Here is a 25,480-nt window from a genome sequence, read left to right as displayed (position 1 = left end):
CTTAAAGATGCTGTAAAGTGGTTTTCATTATTTTGAAATACATTAAATATCTTTAAACATAAGTGCTGAATGTGGAATAACACTAGAGTGCTGAAATGGTGAAAAATAGTAATAAACTGACTTCACCTCCTCAATTAGGTAGATGTTTTTTCTCGGGGAGGGGCTAAAAGGGTGCTAGATGACATGAGCGTATTGGTGGCATCATTAGGCCCGACGCTACTATAAAATGATACAAAATGCCGTGGTTATTCAGTGCAATTTCATTCATATTAACTTTGACATAAAGGTTTGCCTAAAAGTTTGTTTACAAGCCCACAATATACTTCGCTTGGGTTTTAATGCATTTTATTTTATTTGAGCTTTATCTCAGAAGACTAAAAAGTCCCGCAGTTAAAAAGATGACTTTGGTGCTCAATTTAATACATTTGTATACACTCAAATTTAAAATTTACAGGATAGATTTAGCGTCACTTTACACCAGCTTATTATAATTTTTTGAGTTTGGATCCACTTTCCATGTAATCATTCGGTATTGTTTTTTTATTTTTTAAATCAGGTCCAGGTGGCACATCTGTGCTCACAGAGGCGCAAATGACAACAGTGTCTCCAACAGCTGCTGCTGTGGCAAAGATTAAACCTGGAATGAAGTTGACTGAGGTGTGTAGAAAGTTCAACTCCCAGATTTAAAAAAAATCTTGGATATTGCTAATTGAAGTAGCAGTGAATTTGAGGCATTTAACAAACAGACCACTTAGTCTTTGAGTTGCATTCATTAAGTGCTTAAGCTCCAATTCCAATGTAAATATTTCTGTTCAGTGTGGGAAGCATTTTAACTTGTCAACCTTCTGTTTTTTGATCTGTTTTCTTTTTGCAGTTGTATTCTGCCTATGTAGAAAGCCAGGAGCAGTTGCAGTTGGAGCGCTTGGAGAACAAGCGGATAAACAAGTATCTTGATGATATAGTGCAAGAAGTGGAGGCAAAGGGTCCCATTCTGAAACGGCAGAGGGACGAGCATGAGCGCATGCAGAAATCTGTTGCTAGTCTATCAACCAAACTGGAACAGGCCTTAAAGGTACAAAGCCATATGTATTCTCCAGGGTTCCCCCAAGTGCCTGAAATAGTTATAAATGTGAGATGACAGCTACTTAACTTTTTACCTGCAGTCTTTGCAATTGAAAATGTTGACTATCTGAACCAAAAATCTGTTAACAAGAAGTTCCATCTGGAATTTCAGATTTAGTTTCATGTTCCATGTTTTAAATGTCGTAAAAGCTCAATTTCTCATTCATTTAGGTTACTCATTTGTTGCCCTATTGTCTATTTAAAGACACATTCCATTTTCATAGGCTTTCTTTCTTTGCTCTAACTAGTAAAACTCAAGTTAACTCGCGAGGTACTCGAATTAGAACTGTTTGTTTATTGCTTTCAGTTATTTGAGATTAAGCTCCTTTTATTTGTGACTTGTTTTGAAGACATTCTACCTTTTTGTCAATTTATATTTCAGGAGGTTCACCGCCTGCAGAATGAGGCTGATGAAGCCAACAAACATTCCTCTCTGGTTGATCGGGACAATAAAAGATTTGAATTACAGCTCGCAGATATGGCTCGGCAGGTAGGTTTTACAGACAAAAAATAGCATAGTCTGAATATATTTTAAAATCAGGAAAATATGAATGATCAATACTATTTCCATAAATCTTCTGGGGTTATCTTTCTCCACCTAGGTTCGCGTACTTCTTATTGAACTCGAGGAGGCCCGTGGAAACCATGTGTTTCTTGATGATGAATTGAGCTCAGCAGATGTTAGTAGTACCTCAGAAGTCATCAGTCAGCACTTGGTGACCTTCCGGAGCGTGGAAGAGCTTCAGAAGCAGAATCAGCGTCTTTTGGTGGCCCTTAGAGATCTCAGTGATGCTCAAGAGAAAGAAGAGATGGAAGCCTCTGAATCCAAGTATGTTAATCTCATTCATTTATGTTGTGAATTAATATACAGGCGAACACTACTTAACCATCAGTCATCACTTATGACCCCACTTTTCCTTCACTTTTATGAATGTATTTATGTAACTGTTATTTCAATAGGCGAAATACATGGCAGTGATGGCCTATGTGGGAGCATAATAATATTGTTTTTCTATTAGCGGAAAATGGTTTTAAGCAGACGAAACCAGTCTGTTTGTTTTTTGTTATACAGTCATACCTCTATTATATTAGAGTTTTAGAAATATCTATAGTTTGCCTGTTGGGGACAAAAATGATTTATTCATCAGAGGCAATCTTCACAGGCGCGGCGAGGTGGAGCTGAGTTTAGAGACCACTCTGGCTGAAGTAGAGTCTCTGAGGGAGCAACGCAGTCAACACATAAAGATGACTGAGTCCATCATCAGGCAAAGGGACATGTACCGTGTGCTGTTGGCTCAGGCCACGGGGGTCAGCTTTCCTCAGCAAGGTACCACTCTCAAATCATAATTTAAAAAAAATTGTTCAACACAAGTGACACAGATAAATCTAATATAAAGTATGGAATCCTAAACTCAATTTTCTGTTTAGGTACATCAACTGAGGACCTCACCCTCATGTCCACTCCCCACCGTTCACCTGCAACCACTCCCACTGCTGGGACCCCCACTGCATTGGTCTCTATGGCAACTGACTCAGCTGAAACACTGGAAGCCAAGGCAGCCTTGCGACAGGTATGTCAACTTCAAGTATTGTATTTTGAATGCACTTGTCAACCAAAGCCAGAGCCATTATGAATACATCTTTTAAACAAAATAAACCTGAGTTGTATGGAAATCCTTTTTTTAACAACTTGTTAAAAATCGTATTCTTGCAGTTGCAGGAGGTGTTTTCCACTCATAAAAAAGAACAGGTGGAGAGTCAGAAAGCACTGACGGCGCAGAATGATAAACTCCTGGAGCAGCTTTCTAATCTTCGTTCCCAAAACGCCAAAACGGCAACACAGTTGGAATTTGCCTCCAAGAGGTCTGTTGTATATTCAAAGCGGAGCCATTTACTGTTCTACCACTAAGATAGCCCTAAACCATTCTGTGAAACCTGTCCCACTTCTATTGATTTTATTATAAAGAATTGTAGAGAATACCTTAAATGTTGGCACCCCGGCCGCTGAGTGGTTGGCATGTCGGCCTTACAGTGGAGAACCTGGGTTCAAATCCTGGTCGGTCCACCTGTGTGGAGTTTGCATGTTCTCCCCGAGCCTATGTGGGTTTTCTCCTGGTAGTCCGGTTTCCTCCCACATTCCAAAGACATGCATGGTAGGCTTGTTGGACACTCTAAAATTGCCCCTAGGGATGAGTATGAGCGTGGATGGTTGTTTGTCTACTTGTGCGCTGCAATTGGCTGTCTCACCTGAAGTCAGCTGGGATTGGCTGTGCCCCCTAATTTGAAAAACTTAATATTTATCCAGTCTACTATGTTAGCAATGACCTTTAATCACATTGATACAAAAGTGCTACTGGCAACAAAATAAATTTATATAATATCTATATTGGTTGGGTGGTGGGAGTTACATTTAATTAATTGTGAGGAGTAAACAACTTACTTTCACCAATGTCAGGTATGAGATGCTGCAGGACAATGTGGAGGGCTACAGGAAAGAGATTGCTTCCCTCAGAGATAAGGAGCAGAAGATGGCCTCTGCCACACAGAAAAATGACCATAGAATCAACACATTAAATGAGGATCTGCGAACTGCACAAGAAAAACTTGCAATGTCCGAGGTAATTTTTTCCAAGACAAAATTGCTCATAAGGATACCGATGTATTACAATAGTCATGGTCCTTTTTAGGGTCTTGCTGTGGGCCTGCGTAAAGAGAGAGACATGCTGAAAATAGTTGAGTCGAGGTTGACCCAGGAGAGGGATATGATCCTGAGTCAGCAACAGAGTCAAAACCTCCTGATGACCAACCTTAAGGCTATTCAGGTGAACTTAGTCATCTGAATTTATTCCTTGTTGCAATGTACATAAAACTAACAGTTCCCAATAAGATATTTGTTGTTTTGCAAAGGCTACACTGGAGCGTTCGGATGCTGACTCACGTCAACGTCTTAACAACCAGCTAGAAAAGCAAGAGCGTGAGATCTCTCAGCTGCAGAAGAGGCTGGAGCATGAGGTTGAAGAGCGACATTTGCTCAGCAGGAACCAAGAGGTAAGAATTTATTTTAGCTCTTTGTCTTTTGTTGGCCACCAAACATGTTGATGGTTCTTAGCATTGCAACTGCAGTAACTTAAACAAATACCTCAGAGTTTTGATCGTTATTTAAAAAAACTAAAAATCACTCAAGAGCAGAAAAAGCATATCCACGTACTTCTAATTCTCCTTTCTCTACAAAGATCCAAGTCATGGAAGCAAAGCGGCAGCTGGAAACACAAGTGGCTAACCATCAAAAAACTAAAGATCTGCTGAATGCTGCCGAAGTAGAACTAGATTCTCTCAGAGTTCAGCAAGTGAGCAGTGAACCTCGTGTCCTGGGATCCCCCTCTATGCTTAAATCTAGAGGTGAGACGCTTTTTTAAAACAAAACTCTCACCCTATTTCTATGACAGTTCACATCTTCTCACTATTTTTTTTTTTTTTACTTACCTTGAAGATTCGTGTTAGCTTGCCATTGACATCAGCCTCCCTCAATAGCAGCTAATGATAAATTATTGGCCATGATATTGTTGTCATGGTATTCTTTAAGAGGGTACTTGCTGTGAAATGTATAAATATAAAATTGTTTCTTCTGTCTGGCTTGCAAGTTTCACATCAAGACCGTGAGGATCTTCAGGGACGCTTGTTACAGGCTGAGACACGGGCAGAGCAGCTGTCTGAGAGCTTGAAAATTGCCACTTCCAACATGGAGCAATACAGAGCCATGGCTCAAAGTCTGGAAGAATCTCTGGGCAAAGAGAAACAGGTAAAAGACTGTACCCTTGCAATGAAAGCACATGCACATAATGAAGTCATGATAAAAGGCAGACTTTAGTTTCATATTTAAATGTGACCGCACCAATCTTTCTATTTCATTGCACTTTTATGTTGGAATGGGAGGTTAAAGCAATGCCTGTTTTTTTTATTCCAATTTTAAATGTGAAGGTAACAGAGGAGGCCCGTGCCTCAATTGAAAGTCGTGGGAAAGAGGCTGAGCAGCAGCACCGCAAGCTTGAGGAGCAACTTCTGAATACAGAAAAAGAGAAAATGAATATGGAAGAACAACATATGAAAGCCATAGTCTCGTTGAATGAGCAGGTGATGGATTGTTTTTTCTCCAAGTTTTCAAAATATTATATTTTTATCGGTTTCTTTAAAGCTAAAATTTCCCTTTCTCCTTATCTTTTTAGTTGGACAGTCTTCGAAGTGTTTTGAGTAGCGCCCAGGCAGAACACCACATGGCATTACAGCGTTTATCAACTGCTGAATCCCAGAAGCTTCAGGCATTACAAGACAGCCAAGAACAGGTAAACTAGTCTGCAGATTGGTCATGTAAAAAAATGTTGAATGTTTGAAGTAAAAAGCCCTTGTGCTAGATTCGGAGATGTGGTACCCTTTGGGTTTGTTGGCATCTCACTGTGCCAATAGTATTGTTTTCGCATTTTTTTTGTTTGTGTGTGTAACTGTTGTGGGCTCTTGCGCTGAGCAGTTTCCCTGCAAGCGTGTGTGGTGTGTTTAAAGACATACAGTGAATGACAGCTTTATCCAATGCTTCATGCTGTTTGGTTCGATGGAATACTCTGGATATTGCAAGAAACATCGACTGAAACTGTTATTTATTGGAAGGTTGTTTACAAGTTTTCTATCAAATTTCCAAGGCTAAACTGGCAGCAGAAGCACAAGACAAATATGAGCAGGAGATGATACTTCATGCAGAAGATGTAAAGGCGATGCAAGATGCAAAAACTAAGGCTTCACAAGCAGCGGATCTTAGACATCAGCTAGAGGAGAGATCCCAAAGAGTCACTGCTGAGTTAATGGAAGCCAAGATTTCTTGGGGGGAACAGGAGAAGATCCTCAAGGTAGGTTTTTGAACAAAATAGTTTCCTTGGCCACACTGGTTGGTTGTTTGCTTTACAGAGCTTTTTGCCTATTCCTTTCTTTGATATCACAGGAGGACATGTCTAAGATAGAAAGCCGATTTGAAGAGCTGCAAAGACAGAACAGTCTCTTGCATGAACAGATTCAGGCAATGAGTAGCAAGATGGCTGAGAGTTTACAGCGTGCTACAAGTGATAATCCACTGAACATCTCCCTGACTGAAGAAGGCAAATCTCAAGAACAAGTCCTTGAGATTCTAAGGTAGCTCATGAACACAGAACCAAAGTTTTGTTTCCATTGTGGAATGTATGTAATGATTTCATGAGTCTGTTTAATGGGCGACTAAAGTCAAGTACTTCAATGATGAACATGATGATTGGTCTAAATTGATCAAGATTCATGTTGATAAAATGCATATTTATGATGATTCGGGTGTTTTTTGTGGGATATATTAACCCCAAGTTTAATTTAAGATAAATTAATGTATATTTAACGGTTTCCTTTGTTTTGTTTGTAACTTTTTTTTTGTCGTAGGTTTGTGCGTCGTGAAAAGGAGATTGCAGAGTCTCGTTATGAGTTTGCTCAGGGAGAGAGTTTACGTCATCGTCTAAGAGTTGAATGCCTGGAACAAGAGCTAAAAGAAGTTCAGGACAGCTTGCGTTCTTCTAGAGAGAGGATGCAGGTAGGTTTGTATGTATGATTAAGGGACTCACACTTAATAGTAATGCCTAACTGGAGTGACATAAATTTCCAATCATATATGTCACATCTCAAGCATTTGGACACTTTATCATACTATTGTTTGGGAGTATCTCTACATCAGGTTCTCAGTTTATATGCCTAACATAAAGAAGCTCTGACAGCTGCTCATTAAGTGATACATTCATTGTGGATACTTCAAATCTCTGGCACAATTAGGCTTTAATTTGGAGCCCTTTGGTGGTGATGGGATGGATACTGTCTTAGCTTTGAACCCCCTCCCAACTTAGTGCCAAGTGAATTGGAGTATTTTGTAAGGTCTTTAGGACACAGGCAGGCAATTACAAATACAATAGTCTACAAATTACCTGGAATTGAACGTGTGGTTATGCAACATACATCAACATAAATTATAAGAATGAATAAATATAATTAAAGATCTTTTTGATTTGACCATTTCTTTAGTATCTTGTCTGCTCTCGAACATTGTGCATATTGACCAACTGACTTCATTAATTGAATTGCAAATGATCTTGCATGTCAGGTGACTGCAAAGACCCTGGCCCAGCATGATGACCTGATGAAGAAGACAGAAACTATGAGCATCCTTATGGAGAATAACAAGATGCTGCGAGATGATAAGGACAGATTGGAGAAAGAATTGCAGCAAACCCAAGCTAAGGCAAGTTGTGTTCCAAAGGTGCCTCCATCGTCCAAATATACTGTGTATAACTGTAAAATCCATTCCAGGTACAAAAACTGGAATCAGAAGTTTTGCCACTAAAACAGGCAAATACAGAGTTGAGTGAGAAGAGTGGCATGCTGCAACTGGAGAAGAAAATACTGGACGAAGAGCTCAAGCGCTGGAAGGCTCGGACACAGGTTTGGGAAAAGTCTGATCAATTGCATTGTCATTAATTCAAATTACCAAATACATACTAGATGCTAACATACCAGCATTAAGTGTGTTCATTTACATTAAGGCAACCAAAAACAAAAGTCAGTGGCAGTGTTAAACAGCTTCCACCGTGGAGCCTTTTATTTTAGTAGCCCAGTACCATCTTTGGACCTCAGGGGGCGACTAGTGAATATTTTGCTTCTGCCAAATGCATGAAGCAGGACTTTGGTGTTTTGTTGTTGGACACTAAATCTTGGTTCAGATTTGTTTTGTACACATTTTATTCTACACGTCAATATTCATAGAGCAGTTTCTTTATAAAGAGTAATTTATGAGGTACTATCTTTATTCTTTTAGCATTTGGTGTGTCAGCAAAAAGATTCTGATCCAGATGAGTACAAACGTCTACATTCTGAGAAGGAAAACCACCTAAAACGTATTCAGCAGCTCATTGAGGAGAACAACCGTTTCAAAGCAGAGGTTACAAGGTAAGTCATTGGAATTATGCTTATGAATAAAGTTCTCTGGACAGCAATCTACTCAATCAACTTCAAACAATTGTCTTTTTAAATCGATTATTTTGAATTAACATCTGTCTATAGGGCCAACAATCTCACAGCATCCCACCAAAGCCAAATACAAAACCTGCTTGATAATTTGAGTAAAATGACAGAGGAGAGAAATTCCCTCAAGGAAGAGGTTTCTACCAAGGATCTTGACAACCAGGAGAAGGCCAAGAAGATTACACAGGTGAAAAAACTGGGACGCCGCTACAAGACGCAGTATGATGAGCTCAAAATAGAACACGACAAGGTAAATGTGCCAGACATTGTCTCATGCCCCTACTCCTACAAATAGTAAATACCTTGATTAATCTTTAAATTCTGTAGATTGTTTCTGAGGCTGCAGGCCCATCCAAAGAAGAAGAGGCTCGTCAAGCCTCGGTTCAAGAACTCCAGGGTCTTAAAGACTCTATGAGCCAGGCTGACACCAGGATTAAAGACCTTGAGAGTCAGCTGGAGAACATTAACAAAGTGAGCCCTTAAATATTTTCCTCCTTGGTTTTGTCTCTTAGACTTATCTTTATGTCCATACATATCTCTTTTCAAATGACATTTTTGATGGCATACACTTTTTGAGTTTTAATCTTGCTTTTGTAAAGGTGGTTGCCGAGCGGGAAATTGAGGTGCAGAATGCTCAGGAACAGTCATCCAGACTACAAACAGAACTGGGTAGGCTTAGACAAGAGCTACAGGAGAAGGAGGACACACTTAAACAAGAGATGGCAGACAAGGGTGAGAAAACCAGGAAGGCTCTTGTTTCTGCCAAGCAAAGGATCAACCATCTTACAAGTAGGAGAGCATTCCCTCCATTTTCTCCTTTCATAAGCATGCTGATAAGATTTAATTTGTAATCTTGTAACTACAAAGTTAAATACATTACTAACATACAGGAGTGGAAGACGATTTGTTGAAGGAAAACGAGGAGGTGAAGCAGCGCTGTGAAAAGCTAAAGCAGCAGAATGAGGAATTAGACGTGCGTGTGAGCGCCCTGAAGTCTCAATACGAAGGCCGGTTCACTCGACAAGAGAGAGAACTGAGAGAACTGCGTGGTCAGCAAGAGCGACAAGAGCAAAGAGATGAGCCTGCTGAGGCAGGTCCAAGCAAAGTGAGTCTTTGTTCTTTGTTTTTCTGGTTTTGTACAAAAAAAAAAGGGCAAACGTGAAACTTGACTATTTGTTATGTTGGTAGCCTCAGGAGCAACAGAGGAGCACAGAACAGAGACAGATCAGTCTTAAGTCAACGCCAGCGGCGGACAGGGGCAGGTAAACATTGGAACAAATGTTCACGCTCTTCCTCTAGTGGAACCAATGGAACAAGGTCATGCAGATGTTAACTAACAGTGTACTCAACTTTGTTCTTAGTGCCAGTACCTCTGAGCCACCGACTGCCAACATAAAGCCAACACCTGTAGTAGCCACAGCTAGCAAGCAAGCTGTCAACCCAGGGAATAAACCAACCCCAAGGGCAAGCATCAGACCAATGATCACCCCAGCTCCTGTCCCCACTCCAACACCCACTGCTACTGTCATGCCCACTACACAAGTGGAGACTCAAGAAGGTAAGCGCATGAAGAAGGTAAAACATTATAAATTAATGTTTGTGGTCACTCTAATGCCATCCAATATGACAATTATTTACATCCAATTTTAGTCATTCTGAAGCTTTGACAGAAAAGTTGAGCAATTATTGTGCTATTGCCTTTAAAAGAATTTGACTTAATGCTCCACAGCCATGCAAGCTACAGAGGGTCCACCGGTGGAGCACGTAACCGTGTATGGGAGTGCCAGTGGTTCTGTGCGTTCAGCAAGCCCCAACATCCAGACCACCTTAGCCAGCCCCATGTTGACTGTTCAGCAAAGCCAAACACAAGCTACAGCCTTTGTCCAGCCAACGCAACAGCAGACAGTCTCCCACACAGAGCCAGTCAGTCAGGAGCCGCCGCCTGTTGTAATTGAGGCAACACCGAGCTCACAGGTGGAATGGCCTTCGACATCCTCCACCACTGCTGTGTTTGGAACTGGTGGGAATAAATGATTGTTAAGACATATCCATTCTGAATACGTTAATTCAAAAATTGTTAATAATAATACCCTTTCTTTGGGGCGGGGGTTTCAAGTTTCAGCGACACCAGGGTCGTCTTCTTCGGTGTCCAAAAGGCCACGTGAAGAAGATGAAAGTCCTAGCACCATGGTTACAGATACTGAGGCCTCTCAGGAGGACACCCCTAGGGTTCCCATTCCAAAAAAGTTACGCATTATCCAGAGAGTGGGTCCAGAGGTGAGATCCTGCAAATTGTCAATTCATACTCTTTACCTCATTTGGCATTGCATAGAAAAGTCACCGGTGTCATGTGGTCCTCTTAGGAAGAAATTATGGCTGATGACAATGCTGAGGCTGAGGGTGTGGTACCAACAGACAGTCAGGAGGTCAGAGAACTCACCCAGGTTTGTATTGAACTAATACAGTTTATATTTCTTTAACTATGTAGGTTTTTTGAAATGCTACAACTATGAATAGGAATCACTTTTTGCATTATTTGATTAAGAAGTGTCTCCAGACCTAAGTATAATGTTAGGTAAAGGTTGATTTAAACAGGTGGGGAGTACTGGTCTAAAAAATTGCAACATCAGAAAATGTTAGTTCTAAGGTATGCTTATAGAGACTTTACCGTCATTTTGATGATTTGCTTCTAAATACATTAAATATGTTTGAAATGTAAGGATATGAATTGTGAAAAAGAGTGTCTTTAAATCAACTACAATGCTAGGTAATAGTGGCTTGCATTTATTTCCCTTCTTTAATTTTTAGTTCTTTTTTGGGGGGTATGAACATTTCCTGAAATCCACCTTGTCATGATATGTTGAAATCATTAACTAAAAGAAAATATTTCTAAAGTGTTTAGTTGTAAACCGCCTTGTTTGTATGACCATGCAGACTGAAGATCTGTCAGCACTAGATGAAGATGATGAGAGTGCAGCATCTCAATCTACCACTGTTCACCAAGAAGTTGCTTTTGCACAGAGTGAAACTCCTGAACAGCAGCTAGAAGTAATTGTTATAGTAACTGATACCGAGAGTGAGGAAAATCAAGAAGATCCAGATGAAGAGGAGGATGGACAGGTAAAGTTAAAAAAAATGAATACAAAAGTGAAGGCAGTTTGGTGATTCCTCACCATTCTTTATTTTTCATTTCAGTCGGGGGTCCTTTAACTGTTTTTGTCCCCATTAAGGTGGTCATCTATCTTAGTAAATGATTTAATTGATTCATTGAATTGCTAGAGTATGTATGGAAATAAGTTTAATTTGTTTCCGGTGAAGTTGTTTTCGTTAAAGCTGTCTTCCGTTACTGTTTGTTTTATAACCTCTATAGACAGGATCTTAGGTACAGCTCAGGCTTTAAGGGGGTTCTGGTTTGATGACCTCAGTATTGCATCTCTGCTTTTTTATTTTTTATACAAAATAATGTGGTTCTTTTGGCTTCCCCAAACACGACTTTCAACTTTTGGCTTTAGTAGTTTTACAGCAATTTGTGATGCATACCATCACTTTCAAATGGGAAAAACCATAGACCTCAGTTAGAAAACTGTTGAGTTTGTGTCTGTTTCGGATTGAGGATGAGATCCTAGCTAAAGTTGCAGTATCCTGTGAGTCTTGTTGACAACAGGAATAATCTGGTAGATTGCTGGCGCATCTGCAGTGACACAGACAGTGCATTGGCATCAGGTTTACCAGATGATCCGCAGTCAGGTCCACAAATAAATGGATTCTGACAATTTCTCCAGCTCCCTACCAAACAACTAAAATGTACTGCAAAGAAGTCTTTGACCTTGACCCCTTTTTCCCAAAATATTGGTCACTCTTTTTACCCATAGCTCAGCTCTATGATTTTAAACTGAGGTTCAACAAAGCTGTTGTTGTTGCTCTGCTCCCAACACTACTTGCTGAATTGGCAAAGTCGGGAGTGCTTGGCAAACTCATATTTGGTTGTTTTGGCTGTACTTCATCTATTATATTTTTTTATTATCAAAACCATATTGCTTTTTATCTTCAGGAGTACGATGAGGGCGATGAAGAGGAAGATGACGAAGAGGAGGAAGAGGCCGAAGAAGAGGAGGAAGATGATGGGGGAATTGAAGGAGAGGAGAGTAATGAGGGAAGTGGAGAAGGCAACGAGGTCTACGATGGAGATGATACAGAGGTTTGATCAGCACACATGTCGACTAATCCAAACTGACTGCTTTGACATGTACATTCACCCAACACATTTGTCATTTCCAGTCGACTTCTTAACGCTTCCCAGAATATCTGGGTTCCTCTGCTCTTTCCAACACGACAGCTCACTTTTTCCACTCCAATCCCAGCAGAATTTTAGCTCTGTGTCATAAGTGACTGTCTGTGTTTTTAATTCATGAGTTAACCATTTGCTTGGGTTTTAGTTGTGAATGTAGATCGATGATGAGTCAGTGTATGTCCAATGCCAATTTGTTCTGTCACTTGTAATCTACTACAGTGAAAGTTACATGATGATCTGCAAAGTTCAAACCACCAACTGTCTTGTTTTTGAGTAATTTGGGTGTTGTGTAATAAAAGCTTGATTGTTAACAAGCTTTTCTGGAAAGAAAAACACTCAAGCTGGCTTGAAATGGCTGAGACTAGCATTGAAACCAGCAATAAAGAAGGAGTTAGACCTCCAAAGGAACAGGATAGAAGGAAATGAGTTAATTTAAGCTTCCAAGTTAAATTAATTCATTGATTACATTTTCTCATGAGGTGACAATGAAGCATATTTAATGCATTCTGCTCCCGCATAAATTATTTTGAGCCTCCTCAGAATGTATTTGCACTTTAAGATTTCCTCTCACAGAACTCTTGCACGCTTTTTTCTTTGTCCTCTTCTCAGGGAGCTGATGTAACCGACGCGGGGACAGAGACTGAGGAGAGTTTGGGGGCGTCCGACTCCACCCAGAGGCCTGCAGATTCCCAGACGGCCAGCTGTAAGATCCAGGAAATGTTATTAATGCACACGTGTAGCTCCACCTTAGACTCGCCCAATGTACTCACAACCTGTCCCGTCATTATAATTACTTATCGAATTCACCGTGAGTTAGAGAGCTGTAATGAAGTCTGTCTGACAGAGGGTGGCAAAAACAGTCCTTATCCTTGTTTCAGTTCTTTCCATAATACTCTTACACATTGATGCCAGTAAGTAACATGTTGCAATAAGTCAGTTTATTTTTCTTGTGACGAGAAATCAAACGTGTTGCTATCGCTGAACTCGTAATCATCTAATTCAGTTACTTTTGAAATCAAGCCCTAAATTCCTTAAATTAAATTAAAAGTAACTAGCAACACCGCTCCTAATTAGAAAAATACACAAATATTGATAGGGACTCTACCATACTGATACTGCAATGACAGAATTATTTCATACCAGCATCCCAAATAATTGTGTATAACGTTTTTCAGTTGAGACTACAACAATGGAGGCCTTCTCCACTGAACAACCCATCACAAGCTCCGGTATCCGTATGCCCCAGTCGCCAAGGAGACCAACACATTCACAACCCCCATCTCAGGTATGGAGTGAATCATCTGATTGGCTACTTGGTAATTTGCACAATTCCTGCTTTCTCCTATTGTTCTTTTACTTTTCTCTTAGTATGTCATTTTAACATATGTATAGATCAGAATTAATCAAATTTATTCACTGCTATTGTCTATCTTTTTCATATGCTGTATTCATTTTAAGGGGTTAGGGGATTAGGATTATAATTGTCTCATTTGTGTGTTTTCCTCACATATTTCATACAAAATTGGGACACTTTGACCAATTTTAAAGGGTTTAGTTGGTAGTTGTGTGAGAACCATGGAACGAATTAGAGAATTTACATATAAAGTACACCTCTACTTACGTAATTTTCAAGTTAGGAAAAAAAATCTGGAACCAATTAATCTCATAAATAGAGGTGCTGCTGTATATATGTATCAGTATTTTTATGTTGTTTTAAATTATTCTATCATTCACTGCCAGCCTCTCCCAGTGAAACGGGATTAGACGCCTAGCATGATCAATGGCAGCCAAATAATGCCCCAAATAAGGTTAAGATGAGAAAGTTTGACTTTTTTGGCACTTATTCCAGATGTCCCAGCGCATCCCTGTTCGTCGCCAGTCAGTGGGCAGGGTCCCTCAGCTCTCTGGGGTCCCCACAAGTGCTGTAAGTCAGATCTGCAACATTTGACACATGCCAGACCCAAAGGTTATCACAGCAAGTAATTGTAAAGATATTAACCAACTGTTGTTCTTTGTAGCAGCACCTCATTGACGACGAAGACCGAATGGTACCTAATGCTCCCACATTGGTGGTGCCACACCGTCCAGATAGTTTTGACCAGGCTGTGAAGTAAGTATTACTCATTCCACTATTGTGATACTTAATGGCACATTAAGTAAGGAGCCTAAAGGTGGTTTCTTCTGCAGTTCTCCCCAGGTGTCCGCAAGCCGGGCCTTCCGTTTTGGCCAATCGGATGACGTGCCGCAGACGAGCTCAGATCTTGGCCAGATTGCGGCACATGGAGGTACACACCCAACACTCAGTTTTGTGGTTCTTCTGAAACCACTTTAAGTCACAAAACAGTTAATTTGTTTGTCACCTTCCTCAGGTCTTGGGATGTTTGACAGCCCCCTGTTCCTCACATCTCATGAAGAAGAGTCTGGCGGACGCAGTGTTCCCAACACACCGCTACCACAGTTGACAGCAGGTAGCAAAATCCATTATACAGTGGTACCTTGAGATAAGAGCTTAATTCGTTCCGGGATTGAGCTCGTATGTCAATTTTCTCGTAACTCAAACGAACATTTCTCATTGAAATGAACTAAAAATAAGCCAGCTAATTCCAACCCATTGGTGTAATCGGCGTGGTTAATGTGTTTGGGGACTTGGATCGATCGTGGTGGCACGGACAGGCTACAATTGTCCTTCAATGATACAAAGAAAATAGGTTTACGTTCATTCAGGAAGTAGGTTTTCCTGGGCTTCCTGGTACTTAAATTAAACATTCACTTGACACCAACACACTTTGCGTCTAGGGTGAATGTTATCAGCCTCTTGCACGCGTTTCTAAAATGACACAGGATTTGGGGAGGTTGGGTATTGAGGACTAGAAGGCTAACTTTAGTTGGTGTGCAAACCAGGTGCAGAAAATAAGTGACAGCAATTGTACGTCGTACCTAACAAAAGCAGATTCATATGTATACATTTGATTACCGCATTATTTATAGACTGTATGCTTCGGCCGACTTCGTGTGAATGAGGAAGTGACGAAAAGCTTGCCTAGCCTCTTGGCAATTCCAGTTTTTAGGGTTGTGAAAGAAGTAAAAAGAGTAGAGGTACTAGCATAAGGCACAATGTCATAGTACATAATGACCAAATGTAAATCCTAACGTATGCAGAGGTTAGAAACTCAATGGCAATCAAAGATACGACCAAGATAATATATTTGAATCAGGACACACTTCCATTCCGACTTATCGTACATGCATGTAACAGTTTAAAATATTGAAAAATTACTTTGGTGCCTCTTTAAAGAATCACTACCCTTATTTTGGCTTTTTTACACCTTGTTAGTCTTTGAAGTGGTTCCATCGGATGCAGTGGAGCAGGCTTCTCAATCGGTTCCCATGGTGAGCACATCCACTCCTGGCCTTCTTGCACCAGGCACAGCCAGCACGAGTGAGGAAAGGGACGACATCTTCCTGGAGTCAGACCCTGATAAGTAAGACGCCGTCAGTCTTGATATGTCGGGCAGTGAAATTCTTCAGTGCTTGTATGGATTTTAGAGTTGACTTGCATGTTGTTTTAAAGCGCTTCAAAGTCATTGATGTTTATTGGTTGCGTGTAAGGTCGCCAAAACCTTCCTCTTGTGGAGTTATTATTTTCATATTTTCATGATGACTGCCTTAGCCACTTTTTTTTTTTACCTCCCAAATGTAGCGACTCGCAGTAACTCCTCTGACAATTCTGTATGTCACACAGTCAATTTATCCAGAACAAAACTAAGTTTTTATTATTATTTATATTAATTGTATATTAAGGTGTAAAAATAAGCCATGCTACGTAAAGATTTTAACTAGACATAACTCAAAGACTCTTCAGTCATCTTAGCTAACTTGTTCTTGATATATTTTTAACTAATTTTGTCAAGTTAATTAAGCTTAATAACATGCATGTTAAAAATATGTGGGTCGTCTTTATACATCAGAATAAACTGAACTTTAAATATTTTGTTCTTGAAAAGGTTTCAGTTTCACTCAACTCTGCGTGCACAGCTGGCGGTATGGTTTCAATCACCAGCTGGAAAAAAAATATTAAACATTTTCTTAACCCCTAAATGGCTACATTTAAACAATTAACTCATTTGCTGCTATAGATGATGATAGGTCTTTAAATCTATTCTGTGTATTTATGTATTTATCAAGCCCAAAAAACTACAGTCATAATTAATGGAAAGATAGTATGTATAATGTTAGAGGGGTACAACTGCCGTGGGTAATTCAATGTTCTGTGTTTAGCCCTGAGCAAACATTTAGGCATCAAACACTCATGCTCTCTTGCTGTTTTTGCCCCTTGTTTATCGTCGTACAATGAAATATCATTGTGTATTTTTATGATTAAAAAATGTATTTTCAAAAATTAGTTCCAGGCCCAGTGCTGAAAGTTCGGTGGATATTGTGATGTCTCAGGATGATTTGGTGGAGCCCAGTCAGGCCTCCGACCCGGCCAGCCTGCCGTCTACCAGCCAGGAGCCTTCGTCCAGCTCCGCGGGTATGCTCAGTGAGCGAACGTTGATTTTGTTAACAACGCAATCTGTATTTTAATTTTTGCATTGCTCTGATGCGCACAGATACCAGTAGCGCTCCAACTAGGGCTGCACCAAGCAGACAATTGCAGCGTTGGCCAGGGAATCGTGGAGGGCGTGTTAAGAGAGGAGGTAATCATGTTTACATTTGGACAATTTTATTACATATTAAATACGCAGTTACAGAGAAGAGAGAGCGTGATACTTCTAAAAGGAAAATTTCTTTGCATGCTTTGTGAAGTTGTTTTCATTTGGAAACTTGCGATGCACATTTTATTCAGCAGCTGTATGTCATTTTTAAAACCACACTGTGTATATCCCAACAGGTCAAGCATTTCCTTCTCGTGGAGTCTATGGCAGACGCATCGCCAGAAGAATCTTCCACCCATGGAAATCCTGACCGAGCCTTCTCTAGTCGGTCTTGACGGTGTTGTCCTTTTTCTTTTATATCTCTTTTTATCACACTCAATGTTTTAAGTGATGTTTTGCCTGAAAAATGTTATTAAAAGTTTGCAAGCGGTCCAGGCGAGAGAGTCATCAAAGCGTATTGGGGCAATTGATAAAATTGCTCCGAGCCGTTGGGTTTTCTCTTGGAGATGCCAGAGCAGGCTGATCGCCATACATCTTAACATTGTAGGATTTATCTGCAAAAGACAAACATGTAAAAACGTCTTATTAGTTCCGTCAAAGCTGGACTTGCACTGCGAAGGAACTTTGCTTGCGGTCAGCTCGGCAATAAACTTATTCTCCAAAGGCATTTTTACGTTGATGTCTGGCACACCCAAACACACATGGCCTTTCTTCAAGACTCAAATGAATTTAAAATGTGTTTTTTAGTTACGGCTTTGCTGTTACTTACTTCTAGATAGGACATAGTATTTATAGCCTTCTGGTTCTCTGTAACTGGGGACAGAAACGGCCGAGGTGACTGTCGTGGGGAATCCTCGCCAGGATACACGAATGTTGATCGTAGGTCCCAAAAGTGACGCTGGAAACAAATGGCCTTTGTCAAAAACAACGTGTTATAATTTCACTCCTCAGGTTTCTCATAAATGGTTTCAAGGCCTTTTCCCATGTGTTAAATCTCACAGGAGCAGCTTGTCCTTCTCACTGCAAGCATGACTCATTTTCCAGAAAGATGTGTTGAAACTCAAAAATGGCTTGCCTGAGTTCACGCCCGCCGTGACATTTACCGCTGTTTCACTCAAAACACCTTGAATTTTTTACGTTTGCGAAAATCCAGGATATTTGAACAAATAAAAGTAAAAATGTAATTGATCCCATCACCTAATCAAAAATCATCCCTGATCACATCATCTCAGAATGGGGTGAAAAAAATTGGGTTTCTGAAATGTATTCATTGTTGTTTTCTTCCATTGACTTCCAATCTAAATTGACCGGCAGGCTTACAGCCATTGTTTGATCCCCAGTTAAATGGGATTGGAAGTTCAACTCTGGTGTAAAAATATGTGATTGGGTCAACTCTAAATAAAATATTTTAGCATGTCCCCCATTACAAGGCTAGAGATAAATTATCAAACTAACCTGCCAACTGTTCAGTTATGTATTGTTTTCTCACCTGCATGCCGCGCCATTCGGTGGCGGACAGTGTAAATGGCATATTGAGGTTTCTTGTTACATGGAGTGCTGCCAAACTTGTATGAATATTTTTGCACCAATCCGCCTAAGAGAATCGACAGACGGGTTATGAGTTCATCCGCTAAATACTGTTGTTTTGAATGGGCAACTATTGACTGTAATAGAATTGGTCCCAACCTCTCTTGAAGAAATAGACAGATTCTCTCCTGCTGCGGTGTTGGGGGACAGAAAGAGCAGCTGTGATGTGACCTCTAAGTCCGTCAAAGCCCGCCTCGACAGCCTTTGGGTAGCCCGGGTCTAAATTATTGTTATCAAATCTCCAATACTGGTTCCCCTGCAAACCACAGAAAACGAGAATTGAAACAAGACGTTTACTGTTTTTTTGTTTTGCAAGACAATTGTGGTTGTCCAAATGACCTTGAAGATGTATGTTTTTCCCTGGCAATTACAACGGGTAAATGCGGTGTCAATTGGGGACGGAATGCCCCATGCTTGTGTGATATCACGAGCAGGACCAGGTGACCTGTTTCTATCCAATGACCAGAAGTAGTGACCTGTGGACCGTGATAGTAAACCATCATTAGATTATTTAAATTATAAATATGTTAACAGTTTTAACTCGAGAAATACTGCTATGTTGAGCCCAGTCAGAATTGAGAAACAATATATAGCTACACCATCGTTTTCCTCCATAAACTTTGTCCTATTGTCACAACTAATTACATTCTGGCAACCGCAGTGACTAATAATTCTCTCATGTAAAATCACTTCTTGGCACCAACCTCTGAAGACCACAACTGTGCCATTCCTCAGTGTTGTGACTGCACTGGTGGGTCGACCGCTGCATAGGTTTGTGTCATTGTTGTCATCTGGAAATGGAAAGATCATTACCGCAGGAAAAATATTATTATAGCAATTTAATCTCAAGGCGGGTAGAACTTCTGGGCATTGAACTGATTTTATTTTTTATTAGTAATACTTGGAACTGCCTTTACTCCAGCCAATGTGTGGAATTATGAACAGTGAAGCGAGTGTTTACCTGCTTGGAAGTCTCTGGAAGTATCCACAGTCAGCACTGGTACCACTGGTTTAATTGTAGGTTTAGGGTCTGTTTTTTTAATGGGGATTTTTGTGGTCGTTAGTGAAGGCTTTTGGTCGTCTTGAGGTTTCGAGGCAGTTTGAGTTGGTTTCTGGGTTGCTGTTGCTGGATTTGTTGAATCAAAGCGTGGTGTGTATGTGGTGGTGGGACGTGTGGGTGTCGTGGCATTGAGATCTGACTCCACTGAGGGAACACCAGTGGAGGAATTCTGTGGCTCCGGTAGAAGGGAAGGGCTGGTTGCAAAAAGTAACGTGGTTGGATTTGGTGATGGGACTGTTGTCGAATCAGGAATGGTGGGTGCCTGTGAGCTTTCTGCCGCTGTAGAAAGCACTTGTGAGAGTTCTGTTGATACCGAAGATGTGGAGGACTCTTGTGAAGGTTCTGGTGATACCGAAGGTGTGGAGGCCTCCTGTGAGGGTTGTGGTGGTACTGAAGACGTGGTTGACTCTTGTGAGGGTTGTGGTTCCACAGAAGATGTGGAGATCTTTGGTGAGGTTTCTGGTGATTCTGATAGTGTGGAAGTCTCTTGTGAAGGTTCTGGTGATACTGAAGGTGTGGAGGACTCCTGTGAGGGTTCTGCTGATACTGATGGTGTGGAGGACTCTTGAGAAGGTTCTGGTGATACTGACGGTGTGGTGGACTCTTGAGAGGGTTCTGGTGATACTGATGGTGTGGAGGACTCTTGAGAGGGTTCTGGTGATGCCGAAGGTGTGGTGGACACTTGTGAGGGTTCTGTTGATACTGAAGGTGTGGCGGACTCTTGTGAGGGTTCTGTTGATACTGAAGGTGTGGCAGACTCTTGTGAGGGTTCTGTTGATACCGAAGGTGTGGAGGACTCTTGAGAGGGTTCTGGTGATACCGAAGGCGTGGAGAACTCTTGTGAAGGTTCGGGTGATACCGAAGATGTAGAGGACTCCTGTGAGGGTTCTGGTGATACTGAAGATGTGGATGACTCTTGTGAGGGTTCTGGTGATACTGAAGGTGTGGATGACTCTTGTGAGGGATCTGGTGATACTGAAGGTGTGGATGACTCTTGTGAGGGATCTGGTGATACAGAAGGTGTGGCAGACTCCTGTGAGGGTTCTGGTGATACTGAAGGTGTGGAGGACTCTTGTGAAGGTTCTGAAGATGTGGAGGGCCCTTGTGAGGTTTCTAGTGATACTGAAGATGTGGATGATTCTTGTGAGGGTTCTGGTGATACTGAAGGTGTGGAGGACTCTTGTGATTGTTCTGAAGATGTGGAGGGCCCTTGTGAGGTTTCTGGTGATACTGAAGGTGTGGAGGATTCTTGTGAGGGCTCATTTGAGGGTTCTGGTGCCACTGAAGGAGTGGAGGACTCCTTTGAAGGCTCTGGCGGTACTGAAGATGTGGATGGCTGCTTTGAAGGTTCTGAAGTTGCAGCTATGTTAGGTGTTGCAGTTGAAAAAGAGGGAGTACCCTCCGTTGTGTCAGAAGTAGCTTTAGTCAGAGCATCGGTCTGTGCTGTCTCCGTCCATGTGGCGTCAGCTGTGGGAGAATGTTCTGGTTGGAGTGCCAAAGTTGGAGTGGGTGTGTCAGGAACTTGGTCAGATATTGGTGTTGTTCCTGAGTCAGGGAGAGTGACATCACTGAGATCTGGAAGTGCAGAAATAATAGATGAATTAATAGCCTAACACCTTGTCCGTGATCCCTTGTGCAGTGGAATGTTTGAATCTTTTAAAATATCAATTCCATTCGTTCATAAACTCTTTTTAAGATTCAAATCCTGACTTGACTGACTTGTTACTTTCTGCATGATCGCCAAGTTACTTGTGGTAGATCGCACCACAATAACATTTTGATCCCTTTCCTCTGTCGATTACCTTAGCTAGGCTCTAATGAATTTGGCATGTCTTCAGTAAACTTAAGTATCAATCAAGAGTGGATTTTCACACCCGTTTCCTGCCGCTCCCATACATGTTGATAGAGTCTAATGAAAGGTATATCAACATAAATTATAGCTGAGTTTTGTTGGTCTCTGGTAAAAAGAAAAAAAGGGGGATATTGTGGAAGGTTAACTCCTTGAACAGTAAGTTAAGTGTGATAGCTTTGCACAAATATAGGATGTTAGAAGTGCAATCAGTCGATTGCAGTCAGTTGCTTCTCATTTCAGCACAGCCCCCGTTGGTTAAACTCTGTGTCTGTGCAACAAAAGGCTGCATTGCTCATTGAAAAGTAGATCTTGGAGCAAAAAAGTGTGAGTGCCCCTAGCCTAGGTCTTCATCAGTGAAATTCCTGCTGGAATTTTAACACACCTGCATTGCCAGTGGCTGTGCTGCCATCAGCCATGTCACTGGTGTTTGATTGGACATCTTCTGAAGGCGTCATCGCTAATGAAACTGCCTCTGTGATCACCCGTGGAGTTTCTGTGATCAAAGTGGCCTGAGTGGAGATTGCCTCCAATGGCTCGGCTGGAGTCGACTCATACGTATTAGTGCTCTTTGGCTCTTCTGTGTACAAAAAGTCATCCTCAGAAATGGTCACCTGTACATGCCAACTATACGTCTATGATGTCATTGAGTAAAAATGTGGCGACACTTTGTTTTGTGAAAAATGTTACGTCTTTCCCAGAACATCGCTCACCATCGCTGGCATCTTCTGGAAACAATATCGGCTTCACCAGCGGAACTTCATCATTTTCTGTCGTGGGGAAATATGAAACAAATGTGTGTGGAAGCCAACGCCTGAATGATTGTTTTGAAAATACAATCTAAGAACTCCCTGACTATTACATCTACTTGGAACAACATATGGATTTGATACAGTCTTGGAGGGCATTTGAGATAAGTTTTCTCCACTCATTAATAACATAACAGCATTTTTAGAGTAAAGTTAGATGACCTTAATCTGGGAAAAGGGCTCCCAATCATCTTCTGTATTGCCTATCCTCGCAAGGGTCGCGGGGTGCTTGTGCCTACCCCAGGTAACTAGTCAGGTGATTAACTACATCCTGAACTACCCAATTGCAAGCCACATAGAGCTTCCAATCATCACTTAATTTTTGTCAGGGCATTCCAAAACTAGAACTACAACCTTCCTTGATTAACATATGGATTATTTTATCTACAATCTCCACTCTTGCATCCTGTTGGTTTTCCCCCACTAAGGCGTCATGCTGCGTCCGTTATTTTCCCGCAATTTGACAGCAACCCTCTCCCGTGTTACTGTTGGCCACTCAAGCATGTGGTTCTTGGCCTGTTCTACATGGTGAGCAAATTACAGCAACAGAGCCAGATTGGACCAATTACCTACAAATATCTCTTTTTCATTAAGTCTTGCTCATTTCAATAGCAGATGAGCTCAAGCATATTTCACTTTCAACTTATATTCCATCCATCTGATTCTATTCTTATAAACCTTGTCCTTTCTAGGGTTTAGCAACCTTTAACCTGACCTAGAATTTCTAGTAGTTACCTTCATCATTTCCTTCGCCGAGAGCTAAAGATGGCTGTTCTGCTTCATTTACTGTTTCCTCTGTTGGAATATTGACGAATAAGCGTTAGAGGGAGTTATTAACACGATCACGTGTGGTGTGGTTATTTCTGTTTAAGTTAAATATACCTTGAGGAGTTTTAATATCCACTACATTGTGGACTTGAACTACTCGGTTTACTAACATAAACCAAGAAGTAGAATCCTGCATGCTGCATACTACATGCTGGTAGTCATGCATGTGTACATGGTACTGTACATCCATTTGTCCTATTTGTTTATTGCTATGTTCATGCATGTTAGATGTCGTCAATCAGGAAAATGGCTACAATGCACTAAATTTCCTAGTGTGTATTTATATGAAAATACTACACTGATCATGCGGAATATTTTGGACAAAGCTTGCCTTCTGCATCACAGTGGTTCTTGTAATCTGGACAACACTGCTTAAATTTAAGACAATCAGAGTCGCAGCTACACAGTTGGCCTCTCCTGAATGATTCCCCGCAACGACCTCTACAGGAGTTTTCTGCAGCAGATAGTAAATGCAACATGAAACTGCGTAGTGAGCTACAGCAAGTGATTGTTGTATTGGAACAAAGACATTTTTCTTCCTTGAAGGACATTAGGGCAACACTGTAGACTTGCCTGATTTTGAAAGGCATATCTATTGGTTGGTTTGTTTGTTTCATTTATTCATTTCATTATGACTGCATTTTTAGCAAGAATGTCTTCACTCAACGTGGAAAGAAAAATTAAATTGGATGCTTTTTCTGTTATTATACAAGTATAATGATTTTTTGTCAACATTGAGGCCAGTGATTATTCATTTGAAACTATGTCATGGCTAGGTGGTGTTTTCTGATTTTCTCAATGTTTTTTTTCAGCTCAATCATTTTAATCGGCCTTGTAAGATTTAATTGATCATATGCAACTGAAGTGTAGTTTGTCAGATTTTGAACAGTCCTTCACAAAGTGTCCAATATTATTTATACTTCTAAAGTTTTTTACACTTCAGATGAGATCGAAAAACATTTTCACAGTATAAAATATATTTCATTTTTAAGAGCCTGCTAAATTGATGTTAATATATATCGATAGTTGCTATTGCAAAAAATAAAAAGTAAAAAAAACTAATAAAATAATTAAAAAAATGTTTAATACAGAGAACAGTTATTCAAAAGTCGCCACTTAAAACATTTAAATCTTTATAGAGTATTAAGTGACTATCTGGGGAATTTAAAACAATGTATTTTGCATTTAAAATCTTTAAGCTTTTATAGGGGAAAGTGAGTATTTTTGATTGGCATTTAAAAATATTAAGTACATAAATATGACCAATTATGTTTTTTCACATGATTATTTTATAGTTTTGATATATGAATGAATGTGAAGATCATAGAAAACTACATTAATGAATGTAAAACAAATACAAATAGAAATACCCTTAATGATTATTTAAAAAATGAAAAATTTATATTTATAAACTCATTGCATGCTGAGTGATTGATGTCTCTTAATTTCTGTAAAAAAGGTTCCAATTTAAAAATTGGTATTAAACATGGTTATTTTAAATGTTTTTTTTTTTCCTCATGGGTCAGATTACCCAGCCCAAGTTTTGTTTAGTACTTAGAAATGATTAATCTTTTGAATGGTGTGGGTTTGATCCACAACAGGTCAACAACACAAGTGAGATATAAAGAGAAATAGGCACTCACTGGTGGTGCAATAAGCTTCAAAGTCCAGGCAGCATTCACCATAGGCCATACAGCCGTAGTCACACTGGCACAAGTAACCACGGTAGTATTCAACACCACATCTCCCACCGCAACTTTCTGTTGATGAGAAAGAGAGCTTTGATTTACAGGAAACGGGAGAATAGAGGACACACAGAACTCTCTTTTTTGGTAAATAATTGCCAATATGGTCAACATAAACCAGTACAACAAACACACAGATGTCACTACTAATTTGTTTACTGATCTGAAAGTCTGCATAACATTCAAGCATCATACTCACTTTGACTGACAGTTGGAGTCAAGGCACAAGATAGGAGAATAAGTGAGCATAGTGGAGTCCAAGACATTCTCTCGCATACCTGGAAGTAAACACATTAAAATCATGAAATAGTTTAGTTTTGGGGTTTTTTTTTTAAAGTGAAAAACGCACAGAAATATAATTTCCTCACCAACTTGGCGTCTGCGTTAATAATTCTGCCCGACTTTGAACTGCTGCTGCTTTTAAAGGCTGCGAGGCCGGCTTACCTCGTCATAATTGGCA

At 40.4% G+C, this 25,480-nt stretch overlaps 2 protein-coding genes across 10 annotated transcripts in view; one reads left to right on the top strand and one right to left on the bottom strand.

Moving 5' to 3' along the window:
- tprb (translocated promoter region b, nuclear basket protein) overlaps nucleotides 1–17,809 on the top strand; it is a 20,673-nt gene extending 2,864 nt beyond the window's left edge. Inside the window, exons 11-51 of one of the 4 annotated variants that reach the window (XM_077716465.1) lie at nucleotides 557–657; nucleotides 875–1,072; nucleotides 1,505–1,612; nucleotides 1,725–1,951; nucleotides 2,286–2,449; nucleotides 2,551–2,693; nucleotides 2,837–2,985; nucleotides 3,578–3,740; nucleotides 3,810–3,944; nucleotides 4,030–4,170; nucleotides 4,356–4,521; nucleotides 4,764–4,921; nucleotides 5,101–5,253; nucleotides 5,346–5,462; nucleotides 5,814–6,017; nucleotides 6,110–6,297; nucleotides 6,571–6,718; nucleotides 7,280–7,417; nucleotides 7,486–7,617; nucleotides 7,991–8,121; nucleotides 8,236–8,446; nucleotides 8,524–8,667; nucleotides 8,796–8,985; nucleotides 9,087–9,301; nucleotides 9,385–9,458; nucleotides 9,558–9,754; nucleotides 9,926–10,216; nucleotides 10,313–10,473; nucleotides 10,560–10,640; nucleotides 11,131–11,316; nucleotides 12,248–12,394; nucleotides 13,097–13,190; nucleotides 13,663–13,772; nucleotides 14,337–14,411; nucleotides 14,506–14,597; nucleotides 14,675–14,772; nucleotides 14,857–14,955; nucleotides 15,822–15,969; nucleotides 16,891–17,018; nucleotides 17,098–17,184; nucleotides 17,379–17,809. In XM_077716465.1, coding sequence (XP_077572591.1) covers nucleotides 557–657; nucleotides 875–1,072; nucleotides 1,505–1,612; nucleotides 1,725–1,951; nucleotides 2,286–2,449; nucleotides 2,551–2,693; nucleotides 2,837–2,985; nucleotides 3,578–3,740; nucleotides 3,810–3,944; nucleotides 4,030–4,170; nucleotides 4,356–4,521; nucleotides 4,764–4,921; nucleotides 5,101–5,253; nucleotides 5,346–5,462; nucleotides 5,814–6,017; nucleotides 6,110–6,297; nucleotides 6,571–6,718; nucleotides 7,280–7,417; nucleotides 7,486–7,617; nucleotides 7,991–8,121; nucleotides 8,236–8,446; nucleotides 8,524–8,667; nucleotides 8,796–8,985; nucleotides 9,087–9,301; nucleotides 9,385–9,458; nucleotides 9,558–9,754; nucleotides 9,926–10,216; nucleotides 10,313–10,473; nucleotides 10,560–10,640; nucleotides 11,131–11,316; nucleotides 12,248–12,394; nucleotides 13,097–13,190; nucleotides 13,663–13,772; nucleotides 14,337–14,411; nucleotides 14,506–14,597; nucleotides 14,675–14,772; nucleotides 14,857–14,955; nucleotides 15,822–15,969; nucleotides 16,891–17,018; nucleotides 17,098–17,184; nucleotides 17,379–17,452 — 5,966 coding nt within the window. In that variant the 3' untranslated portion in view covers nucleotides 17,453–17,809. The remainder of the gene's footprint in view (nucleotides 1–556; nucleotides 658–874; nucleotides 1,073–1,504; nucleotides 1,613–1,724; nucleotides 1,952–2,285; nucleotides 2,450–2,550; nucleotides 2,694–2,836; nucleotides 2,986–3,577; nucleotides 3,741–3,809; nucleotides 3,945–4,029; nucleotides 4,171–4,355; nucleotides 4,522–4,763; nucleotides 4,922–5,100; nucleotides 5,254–5,345; nucleotides 5,463–5,813; nucleotides 6,018–6,109; nucleotides 6,298–6,570; nucleotides 6,719–7,279; nucleotides 7,418–7,485; nucleotides 7,618–7,990; nucleotides 8,122–8,235; nucleotides 8,447–8,523; nucleotides 8,668–8,795; nucleotides 8,986–9,086; nucleotides 9,302–9,384; nucleotides 9,459–9,557; nucleotides 9,755–9,925; nucleotides 10,217–10,312; nucleotides 10,474–10,559; nucleotides 10,641–11,130; nucleotides 11,317–12,247; nucleotides 12,395–13,096; nucleotides 13,191–13,662; nucleotides 13,773–14,336; nucleotides 14,412–14,505; nucleotides 14,598–14,674; nucleotides 14,773–14,856; nucleotides 14,956–15,821; nucleotides 15,970–16,890; nucleotides 17,019–17,097; nucleotides 17,185–17,378) is intronic. The other 3 variants (XM_077716463.1, XM_077716462.1, XM_077716464.1) reach the window with 3 other exon arrangements.
- On the bottom strand, nucleotides 17,194–25,480 carry prg4b (proteoglycan 4b). Of its 6 annotated transcripts, none has more exons than XM_077716466.1 (14): nucleotides 25,370–25,480; nucleotides 25,220–25,298; nucleotides 24,919–25,035; nucleotides 23,607–23,729; nucleotides 23,183–23,242; nucleotides 22,352–22,408; nucleotides 22,024–22,218; nucleotides 19,691–21,364; nucleotides 19,434–19,520; nucleotides 19,069–19,205; nucleotides 18,829–18,985; nucleotides 18,632–18,736; nucleotides 17,912–18,040; nucleotides 17,194–17,696 (listed from the first exon to the last, which is right to left on the bottom strand). In XM_077716466.1, the coding sequence occupies exons 2-14, from the start codon at nucleotides 25,284–25,286 to the stop codon at nucleotides 17,590–17,592; spliced, it is 3,015 nt and encodes a 1,004-aa protein (XP_077572592.1). In that variant the 5' UTR covers nucleotides 25,287–25,298; nucleotides 25,370–25,480; the 3' UTR covers nucleotides 17,194–17,589. The 6 variants fall into 6 exon arrangements, with proteins under 6 accessions (XP_077572592.1, XP_077572593.1, XP_077572595.1 ...); XM_077716467.1 differs by having other exon boundaries at nucleotides 25,389–25,479; XM_077716469.1 differs by lacking the exon at nucleotides 23,607–23,729.

The sequence above is a fragment of the Stigmatopora nigra genome, chromosome 5, assembly GCF_051989575.1.
Source record: "Stigmatopora nigra isolate UIUO_SnigA chromosome 5, RoL_Snig_1.1, whole genome shotgun sequence".
Taxonomy (NCBI): domain Eukaryota; kingdom Metazoa; phylum Chordata; class Actinopteri; order Syngnathiformes; family Syngnathidae; genus Stigmatopora; species Stigmatopora nigra.
This window is presented reverse-complemented; position numbering and strand designations above follow the sequence as displayed.

Bases quoted from the DNA above. Each gene is read 5' to 3' on its own strand.
- prg4b (XM_077716466.1), bottom strand. From the start codon at position 25,286: ATGTCTTGGACTCCACTATGCTCACTTATTCTCCTATCTTGTGCCTTG. The intron at 23,243-23,606 runs GCAAGCTTTGTC...ATATTCCAACAG, and splicing joins GAACCACTGTGATGCAGAAG to AGGAAACAGTAAATGAAGCA. The intron at 22,409-23,182 runs GTAACTACTAGA...TCCCCACGACAG, and splicing joins CGGCGAAGGAAATGATGAAG to AAAATGATGAAGTTCCGCTG.